Source organism: Nicotiana attenuata, chromosome 1 (genome assembly GCF_001879085.1).
Source record: "Nicotiana attenuata strain UT chromosome 1, NIATTr2, whole genome shotgun sequence".
Lineage (NCBI taxonomy): Eukaryota > Viridiplantae > Streptophyta > Magnoliopsida > Solanales > Solanaceae > Nicotiana > Nicotiana attenuata.
This window is the reverse complement of record NC_031989.1, coordinates 106,784,590-106,812,484: the sequence shown is the minus strand read 5'-3', so window position 1 is coordinate 106,812,484 and position 27,895 is coordinate 106,784,590. Positions and strand designations below refer to the sequence as shown.

General features: G+C 36.9%; 3 protein-coding genes across 3 annotated transcripts in view; 1 reads left to right on the top strand and 2 right to left on the bottom strand.

Moving 5' to 3' along the window:
• On the bottom strand, positions 281–3,722 carry LOC109239412. Its single transcript, XM_019405981.1, has 5 exons — positions 3,026–3,722; positions 1,728–1,988; positions 1,324–1,636; positions 963–1,166; positions 281–878 (listed from the first exon to the last, which is right to left on the bottom strand). The coding sequence occupies exons 1-5, from the start codon at positions 3,720–3,722 to the stop codon at positions 281–283; spliced, it is 2,073 nt and encodes a 690-aa protein (XP_019261526.1).
• On the bottom strand, positions 4,000–4,712 carry LOC109239405. The gene is made up of 2 exons (XM_019405973.1): positions 4,539–4,712; positions 4,000–4,479 (listed from the first exon to the last, which is right to left on the bottom strand). The coding sequence occupies exons 1-2, from the start codon at positions 4,710–4,712 to the stop codon at positions 4,000–4,002; spliced, it is 654 nt and encodes a 217-aa protein (XP_019261518.1).
• LOC109241997 overlaps positions 27,455–27,895 on the top strand; it is a 1,945-nt gene continuing 1,504 nt past the window's right edge. Inside the window, exon 1 of the mRNA XM_019408826.1 lies at positions 27,455–27,788. Coding sequence (XP_019264371.1) covers positions 27,520–27,788 — 269 coding nt within the window. The 5' untranslated portion in view covers positions 27,455–27,519. The remainder of the gene's footprint in view (positions 27,789–27,895) is intronic.

Genomic DNA, 27,895 nt, shown 5'->3' with positions numbered 1-27,895 from the left:
TGTGGACATAATGCAGAGAGATCAGACCTTCAATAAGTTTGTCCCTAACAAAGTGGCAATCTACCTCTATATGTTTTGTCCGTTCATGAAACACTGGATTCCTTGCAATGTGCAAGGCTGCTTGGTTATCACAATAGATTGGAATGGGAAGAGTTAGAGGTATGGTCAGCTCCTCCAGAAGTTTAGATAACCAAACAAGCTCTGCAACTACCTTTCTACCTGTACTCTACTTCGGCAGAGCTTAAAGATACAGTGGATTGCTTCTTTGATTTCCAACTGATTAGACTGTCCCCAAGCAATACAATAAAACCACTGACAGACTTTCTGGTCTTAGGACAAGCTGCCCAATCTGAGTCGCTAATGCTCTCAATCTATAATCTGCATTGTTTGACAAGAAGAGCCCCATACCGAGATCACCTTTCAAGTATCTGAGTACATGCATAGCAGCTTTGAGATGAGAATCTCGAGGACTCTGCATATATTGGCTGAGGTGTTGAGCACTGTAAGCAATATCAAGTTGTGTGTTGGTGAGAAAGTTCAGCTTCCCCACTAGTTTCCTGTATTGAGTGGGATCTGTGAGCAGGTTCCCTTCATTTGCCTTTAACTTTGTCGAAGGATCAAGCGGAGAGGACATTGTGGTACAGTGCGAACATTCAAACTCTTGTATCAGATCCCTTGTAAAGTTTCTTTGTGTGATTATTGCTCCATCATGTTTGTATAGTATCTCTAAACCTAGGAAGTAATGTAATCTCCCTGGGTCCTTTATCTTAAAAGTCTCATGTAGAAAAGTTTTCAATGCCTTAATTTCTTCTAAATTTGTCCTTGTCAAGAGAACATCATCCACATAAACTGCTACAAAAACCACTGAATTGCCTACTCTTTTATAAAACAAAGAATAATCCAGCATGGAGTGCACATATCTCCTGGAACATAGGGCCTCAGTTAACTTGGCATACCACTACCTGCTTGCCTGCTTCAATCCATACAATGACTTATTTAGTTTGCACACCAAATTCTGTTTGTCTACTGATAACCTTGGTGGCACTTGCATATATACTTCTTCATTCAGATCTCCATGTAGGAAGGCATTATTTACATCAAGCTGAAAGATCTCCCAGTTCTTCTTTGTGGCTATGCTAACCAATGCTCGGTAGTCATCTTTACAACTGGTGAGAAAGTCCCAGTATAATCTATTCCTACCTGCTGAGTATAGCCCTTAACAACAAGTCTAGCCTTAAATCTTTCAACACTCCCATCTGCCTTATGCTTAATTTTGTATAACCACTTACAACCTATTGCCTTTTTCCCTATAAGTTGTGGAACAAGATCCCAGGTATGGTTGGAGTAAGTGCATCATATTCCTGGTTCATGGCCTGTTGCCAAGCAGGTATGGTTGCTGCCTCTTCATATGACTCAGGTTCACAGTCAGTAGAAAGAGTCTCAAGTAAATGCTGACTATCATTACTCAGTGCATTTAGAGATACAGGTTGTAAACGAGGAACATGTGTGTGAAAAGAAAAAGAGGGTGAACTATGAGTATCACCTGCAACCTGCTTCCCACCATTAGTGTTAAGAGTGGGTGCATTGCATATGTAATCCTTCAAATAGCTAGGGGGTTTTAAGTGTTCTTTATGGTCTGTTATGAGTTAGGGATATAGTTTGCTCAGATTGCGCAGAGTTTGGTGAATCATTCAGCATGGATTGTTCTTGGTTCTAGGAGTGAAAACAAGGTTCGAGTGATGTGTTGGAGGTTCCATTTGAATCGGAGGAGCTTTGGCAGTCTGGTTGAGATGGTGATATAGGTTCATAAGTGTTATCATTAATGTCATTGCCAAGTGAGAGTTCAGGTGACATTAATTGTTGATGTGGAACACCACTATTACTATTAGTAGTAGGATTGACAGTTTCAACATGACTCATGTTAGGTCCTATATGAGGAAAAGGGAGAGATAGATGCTCACATTTAGATGCCAAATCTGTGTGCTTTCCTGGCAATGGAAAAGGAAAAATTGATTCATGAAAAATCACATCTCTTGAAACATGTATTTTCCTTGTGGTTAGGCTGAGAACTTTGTATCCTTTTGATTCAAAAGGGTATCCTACAAAAACATGGGGTGTTGATCTTGGCTCAAATTTATCTTTGAAAGGTTTCAGGTTTGTAGGAAAACATAGACAACCAAAACTCCTAAGATGTGAGTAGTTTGGTTTCTTGTTATATAAGACTTCAAAAGGACATTTTCCTTTGAGGGATGTAGATGGTAATCTATTGATCGAGTAGATAGAAGTTAGAATGCACTCTCCCCAATACCTTAGGGGCAATTTGGACTGATATAACAATGCTCTTGCAGTTTCAAGTAGGTATTTGTATTTTCTTTCGACTATGCCATTTTGTTGTGGAGTGTATGGGCAAGTTTTCTGGTGTGTGATTCCCTTGGCTTGGAAAAACATAGCTGTTTCAGTGTTCACAAATTCTGAACCATTACCAGTTCTGATGGTCTTTATTGAGGTGTTGAACTGGTTTTGGACCATTGCATAGAAGGCCTTTATAACATGCAGGGCATTGCTTTTACTGGTTAGTAGGTGTGTCCAGGTACATCTACTATGGTCATCAACTAAGGTAATGAAATATTTGTGATTGTCATGAGTTGGTGCATGATAAGGACCCCACATGTCCACATGGATTTCAAATATTTTGGTTGTAGAAGTAGTTTTCTCTGGGAAGGGAATCTAGTTTGTCTGCCCATAGGACATATGGAACACAGAAAAGGTTATTTATTTGCAAAGGTTATTGGTATGGAATTGATACCCTTCATTTTGATAAAAGGCACATGGCCCAGCCTATTATGCCACGAGAAATCCACAAGATTTTCATTAGAGATATATGCATTGCACACTGAGTCTGAACTTTTATTGGAATTCAAGAAGACTTATACACTTTTATTATCACAATCATGAGAAGAAATGGATGCACTAGGTGCTAAATTACAAAGGTGTTGACAGTATACATTATTGATACCGTGACTACCTGAGATGGGTGCACTAGGTGCAGAGTTGTGTGTGAGTGATGTGGTGGAGACTTTATTTACAGTAGAAGAATTGTTTTTTCCTGAACTTGAATAGTGAAGATAGAGGCTGCCTTTAGCCTTATCAATCTCCAGAGGCCTCCTCAGTGAAAGGTCATGTAGAAGAATACATGAAAATTTAGTGAATATGATGATGCAATCAAGTTGGACTGTCAATGAGTGAACAGAAATTAGGTTGAATTTGAAGCTAGGCACATATAGAACTCTTTTTAGAGTGTAAAGAGGACTGAAAATGACATCTCCAATTATTGTCACCTTTACTTTGTATCCATTTGGCAAAGAGACTAAGAAGGGGTAAACTAAAGTTTTGATATTGCTTAATGAGGCTTTGTTATAGGCCATATGGTTAGTAGCTCCTGATTCAAGAATCCAGGAATCAGCATTTTCTTTGAAACTTTCATAGGACTGTTTACTTGACTCAACAGATGAGTGACAAGCAGTCATACCTGCAAAGTTAACAGCACCACCAGTCATGTTTATGTTTCCTGCGTTGTATCCATTGTTCCCATTCTTAAAAGTCTCCAATATGCTCAACAGTTGTCCATATTGCTCTTTGCTCAGCAGTTGTCCATATTTCTCTTTGCTCAATTGTTGCATGGTTCTACCTTGCTCCTGAAGATTTCCTCCTTCATCTAGCATGTTTGTTCCATCACTTGTTGTTTCAAACACATTAGCTACTAGTTTCCTTCCCCTGTTGCCATTGTTGTACTTCAAATTCTAAGGATATCCGTGTAGTTTATAGCATTTTTCCTTAGTGTGTCCTGGCCTTTGCTGAAATCACAGAATGGCCTAGGTCTATTTCCCATATAACCTCTTCCATATCTGTTGTTCCCGGTAGCATTTGTGTGTTGGTTATAGTTTGTCCTAAAGGTGTTGTTTCCTAGACCATTAACATTCAATGATGTGGACTCAATCACTAGTTGCTGATTTTGTGGTTTAACTTTCCTTTGCTTCTCTTCTTGTATGAGAATGGAAAAGCTTGAGCAATGCTTGGAAGGGGGTTCATCATCAACATGCTCCCTCTCACAACAGTATACACCTCATTTAGGCCCATCAAAAACGGTATCAATCTTCTGTCTTGCTCAGCCTTGTGCATATTAGCTTTAGCTCCACAGGTGCACTGGCAGCTACATTGTGCGTGTGCATTCAGTGTGTTCAACTCCTCCCACAACTTCTTCATTTTTGTATAATAGCCCGTTATATCAAGGGTTCCCTGACTCAAATCATTGATTTCCTTCTGAAGTTGGTAAAGTTTTGCTCCGTTGGTTTGATCATACCTATTTTCTAACTCCTGCCACATCTCCTTTGCATTATTCACATATTGCAAACTATCCGCTAGATCCTTTGAAAGGGAATTTGGAATCCATGAAGTTACCATATCATCACATCGCTCCCACTGATCAAAAGTTGCATGTCCAATTGTTGGTTTCAGACATTTCCTGTTATGAAACCAACCTTATTCTTCACTAAAAGGGCTCTAAGTACACCTCTCCTCCAAGATCTGTATCTTGTGCCATCAAAGGCCACAGGTACTAATACTAAACATGAACTCTCTGATGGATGCATGTATAGGGGACTCGAGGTATCTAAGCTGTCCTTCTCTACAACATTTTCCTTATCTCCAGCCATTACTTAGATCGTAGATGGTTTAACCGTAAATCAAAAGAGAGAAATGGAAATTTAACAAAAACAACACAGATAATCAAACGAGGTCACACTTTGAGAAAGCCACAGGCTAAAACTACTGAGAATCATTGCTATCAGACGAGATCACAGTGACAATTTCAGTTTTGAACAGATTTCAACCGTTTAACAATTTCGAAGAAACCTAGATTCTTCGATCCAAAAAGTGAAGTGAGAAATTGTGAATTACCTCAGAATATGATTCCTACGCTCTGATACCATGTGAAAATTGAGAGCTTATGTGGAGAGAGCTTGAGATGAAGCTCAACTGCCATGGCCGAGAGCGATGAAGCTCAGAGGAGAAGAAGAAGCTTCGAGAGAACTTCAGATTGGGAAAATATTTTCATTAATTGGAAATCAGAAGATCAATTCGTTTATATACAAGACACTGTATTTGTACAGTTGTTATCCTCCACTAACTGCCTAAAACTACCACTAACTAATATCCTGACATCAACTAATAGTCTAACTATCTAATTACAATAATAGCCATAGCCAACTCGAACAATTAACAAATATGGCTACTAGTTGATGTTTTAAACGTCAATACCACACAAGAGGGGGGGTGATTTGTGTGGTACCCAATTTTCGCTTAACTGAACTATAGAAGGACCTGGTTCTTCTATGTGTTCCAACTACTACTGTTTGCGGAATAATAAATAAAGAAAACAAAGAACACAGGGATTTTTACGTGGAAAACGCCTAGCTCAAAAGGTGAAAAAACCACGACCTACTACTCAGTAGGATTTTCTCAAACTTCCACTAAAGTCACTGAGCCAAAACAGCATTTACAAAACTCTTTGTAAACCTAAGGATTAATTCTAATCCCGTTGTGGCACACAGCCTCAACTGTTGCGACAACTTCAAGTTAACTCTAACTTGAACACTCTAGGTACCTACAATTGCTTCTATGAAAGTTGAAAGGTACAAAGTAACAACACCTACTACAATTGAACTAGAATAAAAGATAGACACTTGGAACTGGTTCTTCTATCTCGTTCAAGTAGCTTCAGGATTGCACACTCGAATCACACATAAATTGCTTGCAAAATCGCCTTGCTCTTTTGCTCTCAATTTAAGTTTAACTTCTCCTTATGTGCATTACCTGTAAAAGAGAACAACATTGACATTTAATAGGTTAGTAATCAGAGATTGACTGGGATTCAAATGCTACTCTTCTATCGTAGAAGATTTCAAGGTGATCTCAAATTCTAACACTATCTCCTTCCTAAACTGTGTTCTCTTCATGTAAGGAGTCTTTCTCTCCTTATCCAAGCAACCTTTTCGATCAGATCAGGAGATATTGCTTCTTGATCAGTTAGATTTATCTCCTTTACGTGCATCTCACATGTACAGGTTGATCATGACTGTGCTTCACAAGATGGACCTGGTCCATATCTGAGTTCTTTTGTCAATCTTCAAAACTTCACCTGTTCTTGGGCCAACACTAGTTAAATAATTACAATGCAATTCTAATCTTAACAGAAATATCTCAATTATACTTGTGTTTGCAGCTATCCAATCCTCTACGAGATGTATTCTTCTTGTATTAATGTTTGTTGTTTAGTGCTCACGGTTGTTTGATCAACAACAACAACCCAATAAAATTCCACAAGTAGGGTCTGGGGAAGGTAGAGTGTACGCAGACATTACCCCTACCCAAATGGGTAGGAAGGCTATTTCCGATAGACCCTCGGCTACTCACGGTTGTTTCATCCAAAAGCTGATTTTAGGATAAACAATTAATTTGTACAAAAAGGTTGAGTTACTATTTTAATTTCCCCCCTAAAAGAATTATGTCATATTAATTGCCTAATTTGAGCATGAGAAAAAAAAAGTGTAGAGAAAATGGGAATGGCATAGTTATTGCTTGTCATTAGTGTACCTACAAAAATACAAATTAAAAGCAAATAAAAAATTTCACAATTATAATATCTCTTTTATACGTTAGTTGTAAAGACAAATATTTGGTCGAGTTTATGTGTGCTACATAATATATCGATCTGATAACCCTTTCACAATATTGCAGGTGAGAAAAAATAATGAAAAAAAAATTGTATTAATTATTAATATGTTCAGTTGGGGACGGACTATGGTCTGATATTCAGGTGGGCGAAAATTGAGAAAAGAAGTGTGATGATCTTATAATTTCACAAAATGAGCATACATACAAGTCAAATCGTTATAATAAATCAATACTGCTTACACAAAACCCTCTTATTGATTACTTCATTTCGTGTTTGTTGTTCAGTGCTCGCAGTGGGTCCTACTATTGGATTCGTGTCATGTTAGGCTCATTGAAGGAGATGACGTTCCCTACCAGAATCTTTATTTTCAGAGATTAAATCTGACACCTCTAGTAAAAGGTGATATGATTTTAGCTATCGCATCACACCTTTAATTTGGTTATTATGTTGCAGTTGACTATTAGTCGGGTTAGTTCGGCTTTCATTATTATTTCAATGTATACCGTTGATCTTTTTTTTTTTTTTTTCGGGGGGCAATATGTCCAGTTTTGATCAAAATAATGAATCGAGCTCATTTATGTGATTATTGTTATAAATATATTATATTGTGGATGTTCATTTAGTACTCCGTTGTAAATAAGCTTCCTGAAGAAGCTTATCCATATGGGACTCCGCCGTTAATATGTTTATCTATTGAGTACTCTATTGGAAATAAGCCTCCTGAAGAAGCTTATCACTTCGGTACCCGGTTATGGATAAACATTACCCCCGGTAGAAGATTATCTATATCGGGTATAATAAGCTTATCCTTTCGATACCCGGTTGTGGATAAACATTACCCCCGGTAGAAGATTATCCATATCTGGTATAATGAGCTTATCCTTTCGATACCCGGTTATGGATAAACATTAGTCTCAGTATAAGATTATCCATATCTGGTACAGTAGCAGCTTACACAGCAGCTTGTAGCAGCTTACACAACAGCTTACAGTAGCAGCTTACACAGCAGCTTGTAGCAGCTTACACAGCAGCTTGCAGTAGCAGCTTACACAGCAGCTTCCTTTCTTCTATAAATAGAAGAGATATCAGTTCGTTATTTACATCAGTTTGAATTCGAATAATATATCAGTTTCTCTCTATACATGTCTTTACATTACAGTCTTAGTTTTATAACACGTTATCAGCACGAGACTCTGCAATCTCGAGCAAATACTTTGAAAGTATCTGAGGTACGAACTTTCTTTTTCTATATAATGTCAAATCTTTCTAAACTTGAATTTGTAGCCCTGGATATATCGGGCAAAAGCTACATGTCTTGGGTGCTTGATGCTGAAATTCATCTTGATGCGATGGGTCTGGCAGATACCATCAAGGATAAAAATCAGGCATCAAACCAAGACCGTGCCAAAGCAATGATATTCCTACGCCATCACCTTGACGAGGGCCTGAAAATGGAATATCTTACTATTAAAGATCCAGTCATACTGTGGAATAATTTGAAAGATAGATATGACCACCTGAAGATGGTCGTTCTTCCACAGGCACGATATGATTGGACTCATCTAAGGCTACAAGATTTTAAATCTATCAGTGAGTATAATTCTGCTATGTTCAGAATTATTTCCCAATTGAAATTATGTGGTGATAATATTACTGATCATGATATGTTGGAGAAAACTTTCACCACATTCCATGCCTCGAATATGCTCCTGCAGCAGCAATATCGAGAGATGGGATTTAAAAAGTATTCTGAACTTATCTCACATCTTCTTATAGTCGAGCAACATAATGGGCTATTAATGAAAAACCATGAAAGTCGGCCTACTGGTTCTTGTCCATTCCCTGAAGTGAATGAGACGAACTTCCACCAAGCTAAATGTGGAAGAGGTCGTGGCCCCAGTCGTGGTCATGGCCGTGGTCGGGGAAGAAATCCCAATCATGGTAATAATAATGCACCAAAGAACCCTCCTCACCACCAGCAGTGGAAAAGGAAGGAACAAAAGCATGAAGCGGTGCAAGCACCAAATGCAGAAAGTGCATGCTATAGATGTGGAGGAAAAGGGCACTGGTCACGTACCTGCCGTATGCCAAAGCACCTGGTTGAGCTTTATCAAGCCTCCCTGAAGAAGACAGAGAAAAATGCTGAAGCAAATTTTATTTCTGAAGATNGAATCACATGCCATAAGTAAACTAGAGGTTTATTGAAACAAATATTAGTTGGCATGACTGGTTGACCATCCTGGTTCAATTATGATGTGAAAATTGATTGAGAATTCACATTGGCATATATTAAAGAAATAGAAGATTCTTTAAGAATTCTCTTGTGATGTTTTTTTTCTCATGATATACCAGTTAGGTTGGGATTGAATCCCTTGATATCTGGAACGAATAAAAGGTGATATATATGTATGGGCCCAATCACCTGCCATGTGGATCGTTTACTATTATATGATTTTAATAGATGCATCTATTGTATGGTCACATGTGCGTTTATTATCAACTTGCACTTTGGTTTTTGCAAGGTTGTTTGCTCAAATTATTAGAGCACAGTTCCAGAATATATATTATGATAATTTATCTTGATAATTCTGGTTTAAATCCAAGTTGGTTTAGCAGAAATTGTATGCCTCCAATTATAGCTAAACCATTGGTTATGAGAACAAAACTCCAAATAGAAATTTTGTATTAAGTATATTATTTAATATACAACAGCACTTGTACGCATCTAGCCAACAAGTTATGATAAATTCTCCCCATCACAATTGGTTCAGGGTCAGGAACCAAATATTTTCATCTAGAAATATGGATGTACTATATGATTTAATTGTGCCACCACAATGCACAAAGATTGGTCTCAATGAAGGTTGGGGATATGTGTTGGTGATCCCAATATTAGGGGGAGAAAATGAGCAGCTGAAAAAAGTAATACATGGAATGAATTATTATGAGTATATTAGATCCTCGTACAAGAAAATATGAACTTGAAGTTCAAGTGATAATTCATTTTCAAAATATTTCCATGCGCATTTGCTGACCCAAACTAAATGTCATATTTCAGCTACTAATGCTCCAAATAGAATAAAGTTCATGATGGACATAGTCTATGGAACTCTTGAAGCGTAATAGACTAATCGGTTCCAAAGATAAAACTCCTTGAAGAAGGAGAGGAGCAAATGTTCAAGATGGTCATAATAAGGAGGCAAGTGCTTTATAAAAGCACCATGACATAACATTTTATAAGACCTCATGGGAGAGGCTCAGGTACCTGAAAATAATGAGATCTCGATAAGTTATGTCTTTATTATGCGATGATGGAACCAATGTAAAATGATCGTTGACGATGTTGTTAATATAATGTAGCGCTCAATATAATTAATATTGACGAGGATCTTGAGCTCAAATCTGTCATGGAATTTGGACAGATAAATGATTGGCCAAATGAAAAATATGCAATGAAAATTGACTTCATCTGAAAAATATAAAGTTGGACGAATAGTCCCAACAACTGAAAGTATAAAGGCTATATGGAGATATTGAAATATGATTAGTATTATATTGCAAAAAGAATCCTTGATATAGATTTGTTTATTCTAACAAATATTGTCAAGGTTTTGTTGTTTATGCAAATGCAGGCATTTATTGAAGCTCGTTCTTCAAACAATCTATTTGTATGTGAGGAATTGTCATATTATCATTTCACAAGATGTGTGACTTTTCTTTGAAGAGAAGATTCCAATAATAATGAAGAAGCTGATGTTTGCTTATCTCAATTGAAAGAAGAATATTGAAGGAGACTGAATAAATCATATATTTCATCAAAGTTCTTTGTCAGACACGATCTTCAACAGAATGATGAAATAGATGTTCAAGAAATTCCTTCAAGTGATAATTTGGAGGAATAATTCACGAAGGCATTGCCGATCTCAATATTAGAGAAGTTGTTATACAAGCTTGGAATTTGTCGTCTCCGAAGAATAAAGTGATGTTTTCATCAGGGGGAGGCAAATACGCGCTGTACTCTTTTTTCCTTAGCTAAGATTTTATCCCACTGGATTTTTCTGGCAAAGTTTTTAATGAGGCAGCAAATAATGCGTATTACAAGATATGTGTACTCTTTTTCCTTCACTAAGATTTTTTCCCACAGGGTTTTTTCTTAGTAAGGTTTTAACGAGACACATTATCTATAGACATCCAGGGGGGAGTGTTATGAAATATTATTTTGTAGTGGATGTCTATAACTCCTAAAGAAGTTACTCCCACTACTCTTCTCCATTATGTAGATAACTCCCACTACTTCTCACCATTATAGTTGTAACTCCCACACCTCCATAACCTCCCCATGATCTTCCTCCATGATCTCAAATGTTTAATGTCATGTTTATGGCATTCTTTTGTATGCCTCTATGTAATCCTATAAATAGAGGGTTTTGGCATCACATTGTACACACTTGAATACATGGAAGAAATAGATTCTCTTCTCTCTTTCTCTCTACATTTGAATACATGGAAGAAATAGATTCTCTTCTCTCTTTCTCTCTACATTGTTGTCTATCTTTTTGTTTTATATTATTACTTTGAGCTAAGTTTTGTAACATACGTGACTTAATAACCACAGTATGATGTTGAGGGAAGGCTAATTAAGACACGTATTTCAAAATAATTTATGGTTATATATTCGCATGAAGTATATTAGATTAGAAATTAAAACTTTCTATGGCCTCTATTCACCAAAAAGAAACCATGATTTCTGAATCTCAAAATTAATTTCCCTTTCCAAAATTATTTTGACTTCATTGCTCCAATTCTAACAAACTCTATTTTCCTTTCAACTTTGAATTTTCCAGAAAATTAATCCTACTAAGCTTTTTTTGACAAATCATTTTGAATGTTTTTCAATATAAATTTTCCCATGAGTTCTTCTAATTCCTTGAATCATTCATCGTCCCTTTTTACAATTTATTTATTGTTTTCAATATGAATATTCCAGGAATTCTTCTTCTTTGGATCCTTAATTAGCCTTTTTACAATTTATTTATTTTTTCAAATATTAGAATTCTTCTTCTTTGAATCCTTAGTTAGCCCTTTTACAATCTATTGGTTGTTTCTCAAATTTGATTTTTCCATGAATTCTTCTTCTTTAAATCCTAATTAGCCTCTTGTACAATTAATTTTGACCTTTTATTATATATTTTGGTGATTTAAATATTAATTTTACAAATCATTCGAATATTTATCAATATGAATTTTCCATCAATTCTTTTCCTTTGAATCCTGTATTAGCCCCCTTTACATATTTGTTTTGCTCAATATTTTGGGTTTTTTCTTTCCAATATTAAGAATTCCTCTCCTTTAAATCCTTAATTAGCCCCTTTTTTTATATTTATTTTGTTTTTTCCCTCAATATTTTGGGTTTTTCTTTCCAATATTAAAATCCTTAACTAGCCCTATTTGATTTATATTTTGGTGCTCCTCTTTTACGATTAATTTCGACTTTTTTCAATAATGAATTCACCGACAATAACAGGGGGAGAAGACTCATCGACGGTGAACCGCCGTCAACCGCTGCTACGAACAACAACCACTGCGACACCGATGACGACGAAGAGCATCGAAAGTCCGCACCGGCGGCGGGCAGGGGAGGTGGCTGGACGGACGGCGGCGGAGTGCGCCACGGTGTGTTGCTGTTTTCCGTGCGCGGTGATGCACTTTCTCGTATTGGCAGTATACAAAGTTCCGATGGGATTGTGCCGGAAAATGTGGCGGAAGAAAAAACAGAAAAAACTTTTGAATAATAATAATAAGAAGAAGAATGAGCCCAAAGGTGCCTATGATAACGTTGCAAATGAGAAAAATGGCGGCGGCGGCGGAGGAACGCCAGTGGTGGCGGAATCTGAAACGGAGATGTGGGGCCGGTTTTATGAAGGTGGATTTTTTAGGAGTGCATCAAAGAAGAAAGAAGATTAAAAGTGTAAGAAAATATTTGAAATATTTAAAAATATTAAAATAATGGGAAAATTAAGTCAGTGGATTACATATTAATATAAGAACTTTTGGAAAAATATATATATATATATATAAATAAAAAAAGGGTATTGATCTTTTTTTTTTTTCCTTTTCTTTTTTGATAAGAGAAAAAGGAGAAAAAGGGATTTCAATGACATTGTTTGTACATATAATTACAAAAGGAATGATGAGGTAGCAAAAAGTGTTTGATATTTTTTCTTTTGTATTTGTTGCTATTGTTGTAAGGATTCAGAACTCTGGATTTGAAGGTTTTTACAGTTTAATTTTCTTCTTCGTTTACTGGTAATGTTGTTTTTGCTTAATTCGTCAGAGCTAATTATATTGAAGAGTCCATGCAATATAGGTGGTCAATTACGTTTGATTATTTAAAGAAGATTTCTAAATGCTAGTGTTTTTAGGCCTTTTATTTTTGCTTAAATAATAATATTACTGTACGCAATCGCCTCGTAACCTAGTAAAGGGGTGTAGTATTGGTAAGAATAAATTATCTCATCTAACAAACATACTACTATTCCTTATGGTTCTTTTAATTCCATTAGAAGCTTTTATTTTTTCTTATTGTGTGCTAATTAATTATGGACACATGTTATATAGATGGGATGTAGAAGAAGGTGAACAACCCACTGCATCTCCATATGTTGAGTTCCAAAATGGTTTAACAATCACACTGCATCAAATTTCTATCTAGCCCTGCAATATTTCGGTATGGTCATTGTATGAGATACTTCGGCTCTTGGCAAATTGTGATGAAAAATTCCAATTATTGTCAGGAGGTCCATGAAGATCTCTTCCTTTACATATCTGTTTTGCCTTCATCGTACAGAAAGAAAGCAAGATTTCCTTTTTTCTCTTTATTGTATTATGATCGTTATATACATAATTCCACGCTGCAGTATTCCAATAATTTTTCTGCTGTTTTTTTCATTTCCAGCAGTTTACTTTATGTTGATCTGTGTAACTAGGATTTATACACAAAATCATTAGAATCACGCCCAAGTATGTCTTATAAAAAGGACTAAGCGGTCGCTGCAAATATAATCCGGCTTACAAGTCCGGAGTCGAATCCCACAGAGAACTAAGGTTTAGCTACAACTGTTCACTATCACCAAGAAGGCAAGCTTGAACAATTCCTAACTTATAGATATTAAGATTCTTGTGTTTAACTGATTAACTAATAAATTAAAATAGTAAATTAACAACTAACGATACTGAGGGTTAGAGAAAAGATTAAGGAGGTCTAGAGTTATGATTTCCCCAATTTTCGGAATCCTTCCCGCTATGTCTTCTATAATTTCGCCTAAGTATTCTCTACCGATCATGAGCACTCTTATCACCGTAAATCTCTCCCGAGTAATTACGATAATTTACTAGACGCACTCTCCCGAGCTACGCTAGCTAGCTTTTAATACAGCTCACTTCAGATCGCACCCAAGACTTCGTTATCCCTAATCCCACCTTTAAACCCTCGGTTATTGATCCCTCATATACTCTGGGAGTGGTGTTGTTCAACAATTACCTAAATATGCACTCTCTCCCGAGTCATGCATACTAAATAGGCGCAGCTAATTGAGAGCTCTTCAACCAACCACAATATAAACGTAGTTGAACAAATAAAGAAAAGCTATGGCTCAATTATATAAAAACATAACAAGAATTTATCCTACAAAAGGTTCTATCAAAACTCTAGATAACAAATTAGCTATTCATAATAGTATGTAAAACTACAATACTAAAAGTCATAACCAACAATGAAAAATAGGAAGAGGAAGGAAAAAACTCGTAGAAGAATTCTCCGCCTTGCTCCCAATGTGTTCTTGCCTCCAAGGGTGTTGTCTAACCCTAAAGTAGTGTCTCTCCGCCTCCTTAGGTCTAATTTGTGTCCAAAATATGTCCCCTGTCCTTTCTTGGCCGGCTTCCTTGGTTTAATATAGGGTTTAGGGCTTAAAATCCCGTGTTTTGCACATAAGTCCCTGAAATTTCCGCCTCCTGCCGCGGTCGCGGTGGAACCGCGGCCAAACATGCCCTCTGATTCTTCAGTTGTCCGCGACCATCTTCTACCGCGGTCGCGGTGGAACCGCGGTTTTTCACCCTGTTCCGTTTGGAATTTGAAAAAACGTAAAACATGAAAGTTGTAGCCCTTTGAGTTAGCTTCCAACCATATATTGTGGAGCCCAAATGGAGTTCTGAGCAAAAAGTTATGTCTATTTTACTAGACAGTGCGCAATATGCCTCCTCAAGTCTTCGTTCGTACTTAATTATCAAATTTGACCCCCGAACACGATCCCGGCTTAATTCCTTGAGCTTTTACTTAGACTTCAAAGCTTCAAATCACTTAAATTCATTCCATAACATCTATATAGCTCGGAATCACACCTACAAGGCATAAAACACACAATTAGTGCAAAACACTAGCGATTAAAGCGCAAACTCAATTAAAGTGCAGTAAATTCGAGTGTAATAAGCGACTAAAATATACAATTATAGCCTATCATCAGCGGAGTCAGGATTTCAATTTTATGGGTTCAAAATCTTAGAACGACAACTTCAAATGCTAATAATTGAATTCTAAATTTAATATTTGTATATAAATACACTGTTTAAGCAAAAACTAGGTACCATATGCCACCAATCAGAAGACAAAGTGCATGGATTAGTATATTTTGTTTTTCTTATTTTAAGACTTGCCTAATTAAATATTGTTTTATTCTAATGTCCACTATAAGACAACTAATTATTTGCAATCCATTAATAATATTCATAATGCATTGTTAAGGAACACAAAGTTGTAAGCTGTTTAAATAGATTGAGGTAAAATACTAGTTTCGGAGCTAAACTACGAATTCAGCACGTGTTGTTTCTCAGTCAACATTTCACAATTGACAATTGGATATCTTCAAATAACATTGAACTGTAACTAATAAATTTTCCATTAACAGCTACACATTACCTTCTTTCTTTTTGCTGGACAGGAGAAATAATTCAGTGATTAACTTACCACTAAACTAATTACTTGTAACAATCTAAAGAACCTAACTATGTGGACTTTACTACAATGGGACTTCTAACATAGTGCTTACTGTCTGACCAAATTAACTGGCCAAATACATAATCTTTTGGACCTTTAGATCCTTTAACCTTCAGAGTAAGCTTGAATGATTTCTCCTCACCAATATTCTTGAACTCAAGACTATTTGGCTCAACAACAGCAGAAATTTCCAATGGGTCTACGGATTCGAGCTTTGTATGTACCTGGAGATCCAACATTCTTCAGTTCTAGTAACAGTAAGTGAACCAGTGAGATTAGGCACTGTAATTGAGGGTAAGTTCATGTTAATGAATTAATCGGCTCAGGACATTTGAAAGGGCCTTGTGTAAATGTCTTGATTTGAGTTTCATTGTAGCCTTGAGCGCAGAGAAAGCTTAAATAATCATCGATTGTCAAGTCATACACCAAACCAGGATCCATGGCGCGGTTTGGCCATACATGCCCTGCTCCATAAGCAAACGGACTTGTTTTGAGCGTGACTAGCATTCAACATTGGCTCTATAGCATTATCTCGTGTTCTCACTGTCCACAAGAAAATAACATGGCATCAGAATCAGAACAAGATTCAGAACTAAAACCAGATAAAAAGTTTCAGGAGACTCAAAAAATGCGCGTTTTACAACTTTTAACAATTAGGAACTTATGTAATAAATTCAAATGTGTAAATAAAAAGGTTATTTTGTGACTCATGTGTGTTATATCATACAAACTTGGAGACAAGGAATCATCTATTTGCTGAATGTGACTATGTTAAAAGGTTGTGGGGTAGATTGAGTCAATGGCCAAAGGTACAAAACATTAGCAGTTCAACATGGGAGCAACAACTACATATCATTTGTCAGCACACAAAAAGGAAATCAGCTATAGCAAAACTTCTCAAGATGATGTATGCTGAATATACACATTCTCTATGGAAAGAAAGGAATCAGAGAATACTTCAAGAAACATTCAGAGATCACGCAAGCTTGGCAAGGGAGATAGTCTGCATATGTAATTTTAGAGCTATTGGGAATGTAAAGAAACTAGTGCAAAAGTTGTATTTTTAGCATAGCTCACTGATAACAATATGGTCTAGTATGCTAAGATAGTATAGTCTTTCCCTATAAATTTCATGAGAATTAGCTAGCTGGGAGTAGCTAAGCTATGCTTTGTAATGTCTTCACTTTTGGTGATTAATAAAAAAAATTTAATTACCAAAAAAAACAAAAGGTTATTTTGTTCTTACCAGTGGTCATAATTGCTGATTTGATAGCAGAAGGACTCCAAGTAGGGTAAAGGGTTTTCAGAAGACCAACAATACCAGAAACATGAGGACATGACATAGAAGTTCCTGAAACTGAGTTAAATTTGATTTTTGTCTTATTATGATGCAAATAGATTTTCTTGAGAACCCATATTAGTTTTACCATAACTAAATGATAATTTGATATGAGCATATACATTATTTAATCATAATTTATTCGTAAATATCTGAATATGTCACGTATTTGTTGATTCAATATAAATATCGAGTACGTATAAATTTGTACTTTGATTTCTCTCATCTCATACTCTCTCTCCAAGGGCTTATGCAATAAACAAACTATGAGTTCATCGGAAATAATAGATTTAGAACCTATAACTTTCAAAAAGAATTATTAAATATGGACAAATAATATATATACAATTATAACATATTAATTGATATAAGTCGAGACGTTTTGTTTTAATATATATACATGCATCTGAGTAGGTTATAAGTCGATGAATCAATTTACAAGTGTATCAATACCTAAAAGAACCCGGCCCTGTGTTCTGGGCGCTACATGTTCGTGCAGACACCAGGTCTTTCGTCACAGGGCCATAGGACTATACGTCCGACATACAGTCCCCCTGCCTCACGACCACGTGGATCGCAGCCATCTGCATCGCATGGATCGCATCGATCCATGTCACATCCACATGGATCACAACCATCAGTGTCACAGCTACTCGGGTCACAGCTATCAGTATCACAGCCACTTGCGGTCCATCCAGCTATGTCGCAGTCACAGGGATCGCAGTCATCTTCATCAGGGACTCCATCTATTTCAGGCCTTCGCCTGCGAGATACTAGCTCTGACCCCCCTACACCTTCCACACATGCCTCTGATATACATGCTTCGGATGGTGATGCTGATGATGACAAGGAGGTGCATTATGATCAATATGGCAGGATCATCATAGTCCCTGAGGGTGATGGGTAAGAGTTATTTGCTATTTTTACGTTTATTGTTTTGTACAGTTTTTACTAAGATATTAATGTATTTTTTTTATTAAATTGCAGGTTCATCCCGAGTAATATTACTACGAGGATAATCACCAAAGCCACCAGAAAGCTTTATGATGGCCCTTATGCGACTTGGAGTGAATTCTCATTCTCGCTGAAGGAGCAAATTTTCAATCAATTTAAGGTATAAATGTTCTTTTAAGCTGTATAATTATTTATATTTATGATATTTTCATATAATACTTAACTTTTGAAATACAGAGCAAGTGTGTATGGGAACACCGCTATAGCGCGGAAGTGGCTGCAAATTTTTATCTCAAAGCTCGCAAGCGGTTGTCGCATTGTTTCTCCAAAGCTAGAAAGTTGAACCAGAAGCCTGACTGGTTGCTTCAGAATTTATGGGAGGATTTGCAAAGGCAATGGCTTACCGCAAAGTTCTTAAAGAAGAGCGAAAACGGAAAGAAAGCTCTCGCATCTGAGAAGGGAGGAACCTTGCACATTGGAGATGCGATCAGCCTAGGGACAATAAAAAGAAGAATGGTACATAATTGCTTAATTTATTTTAATTTTCAAAGTATATCTATTCTGTTTATTAACTAAAATTTATGAGTTTTCAGGAAAAGAAGTTGGGGCGTCCGATGAACCAAGATGAGCTATTCAAGGAGACTCATATTGTAAAGAAGAAGAAAGAGACGGATCAAGAAAGGTGGGTTGAGGGGCGAGCCTCGACTGTACATGTAAGTTTTCACTTTTCATTAAGTATTTTGATTTACTTTTATATAAATTTTGAAATACTAATTCAATGTAATTTTTCTTATAGGGTCGCTTCACAGCTGAAGTGGAGGAATTCATACGCAGTCAGCCACCTAATGAGTCGGGCGAGCCAATCCAACCTTCGGACGAGGATGCTGAAAGAATGTGGACGGAGGCTGCTGGCGGTCCAAAATGGGGGAAGGTATACGGGCTTCCTACTAAGAAATTTCATCGCTATAAGTGTGTAATGCAAGGAATAGGGACTTCCTCGCAAGCCGAGCAACTTGATGGGGAGAGCCTCTCCGCTATGCGGGAGACTGTGACAAAGCTCACATCCGAGCTAGAAACGGCCAAGGAAAGAGAAAAGCTTAGAGATGCTCAGTACATTGGCATGCAAGCTCAGTGCCAAGGCATGCAAGAGCAGCTCAAATCTCTCCTAGCTTCTGGCATTTTTCCGATTCCCCGTCCCGTGAGTCATCGCCAGAGGCTCGCCTTCCCTATGCTCGTTCCTCCCATCCTCCAAGTGCTCGTTCCTCCCGTCCTCCCCTTGATCATTCTTCCCGTCCTCCACAAGTACACCCTTCTGGATACCGTCTTGGTGATGAAAGTTCATCAGACGGTGATGATAATGATGTAGAAAACAATCCTTGACTTTTATACACTTTGAACTAGACAAATAGAATTGGTTTTCGAATGGGCTTGTAATAACAGTTAACTTAGTTTGGTTAGCTTAATGTGTTAGTTCTATTGAACTTTATACTTTGTTGGTTTTAATGTTGTTGTTAATGTTGTTGTTGTGTTGTTGTTGTTATTGTTGTTGTTGTTGTTGTGTTGTTGGTTTTGTTGTTGGTATTGTTGTTGTTGTTGCTTGTAATAGGGATTTGGTATGCTGGCAGGTGGTGTAGCTGCCAAAACAGGCAGTTTCTGCCAAAAATATACCCAGAAAACGACCAACTTTGGTCGCTTTTCTATTTAAAAAAATTATTTTCTGGGCAATAGCGACCAAGGTTGGTCGCTAACTAACCCAGATTTCTTAAAAAGCGACCAACTTTGGTCGCTAGTCTATTAAAAAAATATAATTTCTGGAAAATAGCGACCAATTTTGGTCGCTTATGTTTAAAAAATAATTAAATTCTTGAAATTAGCGACCAATGTTGGTCGCTTATGTTTAAAAAAATTAAAAAATGGCGACCAACTTTGGTCTCTATTTTTCAGATTTTAAAATATAATATTTTGTTTACAGACCAAAGTTGGTCGCTATATTTTGATTAATAATAAATAAAAAAAATGTAATTTAAATATAGAGACCAACTTTGGTCGCTAAATTTATATTATTAAAATATTAAAGCGACCAAAGTTGGTCGGTATATTATTTTCGCGGAATATTTGGTCCTTTTACCTTAGAGACCAAAGTTGGTCGCTAATTAGCGACCAACGTTGGTCCCTTAAGTAAAGGGACCAGCAAAATATCGACCAGGCCTGTTTGGTCGCTTTTTGACCTGTAAGCGACCAACTTTGGTCGCTTTTTGTGGTCGTTTTTTTCTGGATTTCTAGTAGTGTTAGGTGAGTCAACATATGTAAATATACATAAAACAGAAAAATTTATTTAGCAATTATTATCTGGCGAAGGGTTGTTGATTATCGTAAAAATAGCATGGGCTAGCCAGTTTACGGATCGGTAATTGAAAAATAGTCAGCCTTTGCAAAGTGATTGAAAACTAGCCATTATTTTGCTGCAACACGAAAAATTCTAGCATAATATACTGGAGATTGGTGCACCTGCACATTGTAAACGCTACTGTGTTAAAACAAAAAATCAGAAAGACTGTTAGAAGAAAAAACCGGAAAAACAGTAAAGTATAAAAGATATTCCGAGTCCACAATTTGCTTGTGCGTCCTTAAGGAATTTTAACCCCCTCACACGTTGCCAAGTTAATGGATTAAATCCTCCAAGGATGAAACGGAATAAACCTTCCTACAACAGTGGCAATACAAACTGCAGGATACCAACGAACTCAAAGAACGGAGCAAAATCACACTTACGAATTTAGAAGAGATTCTGCGAAATAAAATGCAGGATTTCATAAGAAAGGAAGTTCTGTAATTTTTCAGTGTTTTGAAAATGCAGCCATGCCTCAGAATTTATAGGCAATTATCGGAAGAGGTATGATGTCTGTTCAGGAAAAGTGTCTGTTCAAAAGGGAAAAATTATCGGAAGAGGTGTGATGTCTGTTCAGGAAAAGTGTCTGTTCAGAAGGGAAAAATTAACGTTCAGCGTTTTTGGATTTCAGATTTCAGTTAATTTCGTTAATTAATTGACTGGCTTTTAATTAATTATTAAATAATTAATTAAATAAATTTTGTCCAAAAAATAATCTTATCGATCATTTGACAAATCCAAATCCAAATCCAAATCCAAAGCCAAAGCCAAAGCCAAAGCCAAAGCCAAAGCCGAAGCCGAGCCGAGCGAGCGACGACGACGGCGCGAGGGTTCATTCTCTTCAACTCCTTTTAAGAGCTCTAAGAAGTGATCCTATATATATACACACAAATGTAGTTGTCCCTCACCAATGAGGGATAAAGTTCAAGACAAAAGCTCACTTCATTCAAATTTTTATTTCCCTCCATTTTATTTCCCACCATTTCCAATTCACACTCTTAGACTTTTAAAGCCCAATGCTTAAAGTCTTTAAAGCTCAATGCTTAAAGTCCAACAATCCCCCACATGAATGGGAATGGCTGTAACAAGAATGATCATAGATGAAAGTTGTGTGATTTGCAAGTAAGTATTAATTGCATCTGGATAAGTAGGCTTCCCTTTGAACTTTCCGTAGTGAACATATGTCGGATATACTCGATCAATCGGTAGATTTGATATCTTTGAACTGTCGAACTTTAGTATATACCTAGACAACCATATGTCACACAACCAACCCTTAACCGTCTTTTGGTTCTCATTGTTGTGTTCGTTTCAGCCATGAACACCGCCTGGTCTCATAAGTGCGTAGAGAATTGGCCTTACAGAATTCTCTTTGAAGCGGCTTCCACTTCACACTTACATAGGTGATTCCTAAACGTGTAATCCTTTAGATTGACACTATTTGATAAATACCACATCAAACTTAGGTAATCATTAAAGAACGTGTAAAGTTCTATCCTTGTTACTGAACATTGTCTTCATCACGAGAATGGACCAAAGATTTTACTTTGACAATGTTGAACTGGTCAATCACAACTTTGTTTGAGCTCCTTGAACCTAGATCTCGGAATATCCAAAATTCTAGGTAGAGTTACCGCCATGTTGACTTGTCCTCGGCCATAGTCCCATTCCCTTAGATGATTTCTCAACTCCCTCTCTAGTTAAGCCTTTTGTAAGAGGATCCGCCACATTATCCTTTGATCTTACATAATCAACAGTGATAATTCCACTAGAAAGTAGTTGTCTAATGGTGTTATGTCTTTGTCGTATATGACGAGATTTTCCGTTATACATAAGGCTCCTTGCCCGTCCTATTGCAGCCTCACTGTCTCAATGTATGCAAATAGGAGCCAAAGGTTTTGGCCAGAACGGAATGTCTTCTAAGAAATTTCGAAGCCATTCAGCTTCTTCACCGGCTTTATCCAAAGCTATAAACTCTGATTCCATTGTAGAGCGAGCAATGCACGTCTGTTTGGAAGACTTCCAAGATACTGCTCCTCCACCAACAGTAAAAACATATCCACTTGTGGACTTTGTTTTTGTTGAGCCGGTTATCCAATTTGCATTACTATATCCTTCGATAACCGCAGGATATTTATTGTAGTGCAAAGCGTAGTCTTGGGTATATTCCAAATATCCCAGAACTCATTTCATTGCCACCCAGTGATGTTTGTTGGGATTACTTGTGAATCGACTAAGTTTACTTATTGCACAAGCTATATCAGGTCGTGTACAGTTCATGATGTACATTAAGCTTCCCAACACACGAGCATACTCCAATTGAGACGTGCTTTCACCTTTATTCTTTATAAGATGATGGTTTAAGTCAATTGGAGTTCTTGCACTTCTAAATTCCAAGTGTTTGAATTTTTCAAGTACCATTTTCACGTAATGTGACTGAGACAAAGCTAGACCCTGAAGAGTCCTCTGGATTTTAATTCCTAGAATTACATCGGCAACTCCTAAGTTTTTCATATCAAACTTACTAGCAAGCATGCGCTTAGTAGCTTGAATGTCGGCAATGTCTTTGCTCATTATTAGCATATCATCAACATATAAGCAAACAATTACTATATGATTTGGAACGTTCTTAATGTAAACACATTTATCACATTCATTAATCTTAAAGCCATTTGACAACATGGTTTGGTCAAATTTTGCATGCCATTGCTTGGGTGCTTGTTTTAGTCCATAAAGGGACTTAACAAGTCGACACACCTTCTTTTCTTTTCCCGAAACCACAAACCCTTCAGGTTGGTCCATGTAAATTTCTTCCTCTAAATCACCATTTAAGAAGGCTGTTTTTACATCCATTTGATGGATTTGAAGATCATACAAGGCGGCTAACGCTATTAGCATCCGAATGGATGTAATTCTTGTTACCGGCGAGTATGTGTCAAAATAGTCAAGAACTTCTCGTTGTCTAAATCCTTTGACAACAAGTCTTGCTTTGTATTTGTCAATAGTACCATCGTCTTTCATTTTCTTCTAGAAAATCCATTTAGAACCCAATGTTTTGTTACCTGGAGGAAGATCAACCAATTCCCAGGTATGGTTGCTCAATATGGATTCTATTTCACTATTGACAGCTTCTTTCCAATATTGTGCTTCTGAAGAAGACATTGCTTCCTTGAAGGTACGAGGCTCATTTTCTAGCAGGAAAGTAAGAAAATCTGGACCGAATGAAGTAGATGTCCGTTGACGTTTACTTCTTCTCGGATTTTCCTCATTAGGCATATCATCTGTTATTTCCTCCCGAGGTCGTTTTGACTTTTGGTAGGTCACTTCACTTTCCTTTTTATATGGATAAATAGTTTCAAAGAATTCAGCATTATCTGATTCTATTATCGTATTAACGTAAATCTCAGGATTTTCTGACTTATGAACCAGAAAACGATATGTCTTGCTATTGGTTACATATCCAATAAATACACAATCAACCGTTTTTGGACCTATCTTAACCCTTTTAGGTTTAGGAACTTGTACCTTAGCTAAACACCCCCACACTTTGAAGTATTTCAAGTCGGGCTTCCTTCCTTTCCATTTTTCATAGGGAATGGACTGTGTTTTACTATGAGGTACACGGTTGATTATTCGGTTAGCTGTAAGTATAGCTTCCCCCCACAAGTTCAATGGTAAATCAGAACTTATCAACAACGCATTCATCATCTCTTTCAACGTTCAATTCTTTCTCTCCGCAATTCCATTAGATTGTGGAGAGTAAGGGGCAGTTGTTTGGTGAATAATGCCATTTTCCAAACATACTTCTTCAAAAGGAGATTCATATTCTCCACCCCTATCACTTCTTATCATTTTGATCTTTTTGTTTAGTTGTGTTTCAACTTCACTCTTGTATTGCTTGAAAACATCAATTGCCTCATCTTTACTATTAAGTAAATAAACATAGCAATATCTCGTGCTATCGTCAATAAAAGTAATAAAATACTTTTTTCCCACCGCGAGATGGTGTTGACTTCATGTCACAAATATCTGTGTGAATTAAGTCTAAAGGATTTGAATTCCTTTCAACGGACTTATAAGGATGCTTAGCATACTTTGATTCCACACATATTTGACATTTGGAATTAATGCAATCAAATTTTGGCAATACTTCTAAATTTATCATCTTTCGCAATGTTTTGAAGTTGACGTGACCTAAGCGTGAATGCCATAAAGTGTTTGACTCAAGTAAGTAAGAAGAAGCATCAACTTTATTAATAGGAACTGCTATTACATTTAGCTTAAAAAGGCCCTCATTCAGGTAACCTTTTCCTACATACACATCATTCTTACTTAGTACAACACTATTAGAAACAAAAATACATTTGAATCCATTCTTGACAAGAAGTGAGGTAGACACAAGATTCTTGCGAATTTCTGGAACATGGAGAACTTGGTTTAGAGTCACTATTTTTCCCGACGTCATCTTCAACGCAATCTTGCCAACTCCTTCAATTTTGGCTGTAGACGAATTTCCCATGAAAATTGTCTCGTCGGGTCCTGCGGGGGCATAAGAAGAAAATAACTCCTTGTTAGCACAAACATGGCGGGTGGCTCCAGAATCTATCCACCATTCTTTAGGATTTCCTACCAAGTTGCATTCAGACAACATGGCACACAAGTCCTCCATTTCTTCAGCATTTTCAACCATGTTAGCTTGATTCTTCTTCTTCTTATCATTCTTTGGTGCACGACAATCCACGGCCTTATGCCCAGATTTTCCATGGTTGTGGCAATTACTCTTGAACTTTTTCTTGCTTGGGTAATTCTTTGGTCCAGAAGCCTTCTTTCTCTTCTTTTTGTGGCGCCTCCTCAACAATGTTAGCCCTTATTATTGTCGAGTTTCCACGTGACTTCTTTTCAGCATTTTTGTTGTTTTCTTCTATCCTCAAATGAACAATCAAGTCTTCAAGTGTCATCTCCTTCCGCTTGTGTTTTAGATAGTTCTTAAAGTCCTTCCACAATGGAGGTAACTTCTCAGTGAAAGCGGCAACTTGAAAGGCCTCATTTATGACCATACCTTCAATAATAAATTCATAATTAATAACAAGATAAATCTTACTAATAAAATTATTGATTCGGGTCATACCTTCAGTAAGGAGGTCATGCACAATGACTTGTAATTCTTGGACTTGAGTTATGACCTACCTAGTGTCAATCATCTTGAAATTCAAAAATCTTGCAGCCACAAACTTCTTAAGTCCGGCATCCTCAGTCTTGTACTTCTTCTCAAGCGCATTCCATAACGCTTTTGAAGTTTCCATGACACTGTAGACATTGTACAAGCTATCTTCCAAACAACTCAAAATGTAGTTTTTGCACAAGAAATCAGAATGTTTCCATGCTTCAGTTACAATAAATCGTTCGTCATCCGGAGTGCCTTAAGCCAGGACCGGAGGATCCTCCTTGATAAATCGCTGCAAACTCAACGTAGTAAGATAGAAGAGCATCTTCATTTGCCAACGTTTGAAGTCAATACCGGAAAATTTTCCAGGTTTTTCTGCTGGTGCCATAGCATGAGCAGGAGTTGAACGGCTTGACGAGGCAGCAACACTCGTAACAGTAGCACCCGTTCCCGCAACATTTCTATTAGTTTGATTTTCATTCGTCATTTTTCTGTAGAGTTGGAAACAAAACAGAACTTTGTTAAATCAGTGAAGTTTTAATATCTTCAAACTGAATACCAAACCAAACATACAACACGTAACAATGGTGAAGTTTTTATATACTTCAAACCCGTACGTTTATTATTCCAGTAAAGTTTTGATATACTTTAAACCGGACAGAACAATTATTGGAGTAGGAAGCACGAAGGCTTTAGTCTCCAAACCAGTATTCAAAATATAGATAACAGTTTAATATATATTTCAACACAGAAACGTTAGTTAAAATTCCTTAAGCTTGTAAATGCTACTGTGTTAAAACAAAAAATCAGAAAGACTGTTAGAAGAAAAAACTGAAAAAACAGTAAAGTATAAAAGATATTCTGAGTCCACAATTTGCTTGTGCGTCCTTAAGGAATTTTAACCCCCTCACACGTTGCCAAGGTAATGGATTAAATCCTCCCAGGATAAAACAGAATAAACCTTCCTGCAACAGTGGCAATACAAACTGCAGGATACCAACGAACTCAAAGAACGGAGCAAAATTACATAATAATCTTATCGATCGATCATTTGACAAATCCGAAGCCGAAGCCGAAGCCGAAGCCGAGCCGAGCGAGCTACGACGACGGCGCGAGGGTTCATTCTCTTCAACTCCTTTTAAGAGCTCTAAGAAGTGATCCTATATATATACACACAAATGTAGTTGTCCCTCACCAATGAGGGACAAAGTTCAGATAAAAGCTCACTTCATTCAAATTTTCATTTTCCACCATTTCCAATTCACACTCTTAGACTTTTAAAGCCCAATGCTTAAAGTCTTTAAAGCCCAATGCTTAAAGTCCAACACACATGACTTCCAGCATATTATGCTGGAACTCCAACACACGGAAAGTGCCAGCATAATATACTGGAGATTGAAGCACATGTGTATGAACTTCCAACATATTATGCTGGACTAGTATATTATACTGGAACTCCAATATATTATGTTGGAATATTTTCTGTATTTTGAACATTGTTTTCATTCAAATTTATCTTTACATGAAAAGTGGCTAAATTTCAGTTACTTTTGAAACTGTGGCTATTTTTCGATTATCACTTATAAATCTAGCTATTTTTAAATTTCACTCTCGATTAACACCCCTTGGTTGAATGTGGCTCCACCACTGATTCCCATATGTCTCACCCATGGTCCAAGGAAATGAACTAATTATAAATAAATAGGTCTCAAGTTCAAATCTAGCGGAGGTTTTAAAAAAAATAATCTCGACAATTTCTCTTTAAACAACGTGGTCCCCACTATATTATGTGAAAAAAGAAATCCAGTAGTACTCTGTAGCCTGTACCAAGAACCACAAAAACATCATCTTAAATAATTTAAAATCATACCCTTTTTTTTTGTTCTTCCAAATGGCACTCTCTTTCACCTCCATTTCCAAATGCCCAAGCTCAACATTATTCAGCCATGGTTCAATATTACATCCCCCTCTCAAAATTTACAATTTAGTCACCAAATGTGACCTAAAAGAACCATCAGCAGATTCAAAATTAGACTCAAAAAAGCTTGGAATTGGGTCCCCTATTATAGTAATAGAGGCACCCAAATTGCTTAAAACTGCAGCCTCTGTGCCTTGTCTTAGACCCAATGATGGCTTGGTCAAACCTGGTGATGTTGGCAGGTACATAATTTTTCTTACTTTTTTTTTTGGTTTCCTATTCGGTGTCCGGTACTTACATTGGGGCCCAACTAAATCCGGATTCGCGCCGGAAAATCCCACTTTGGTGG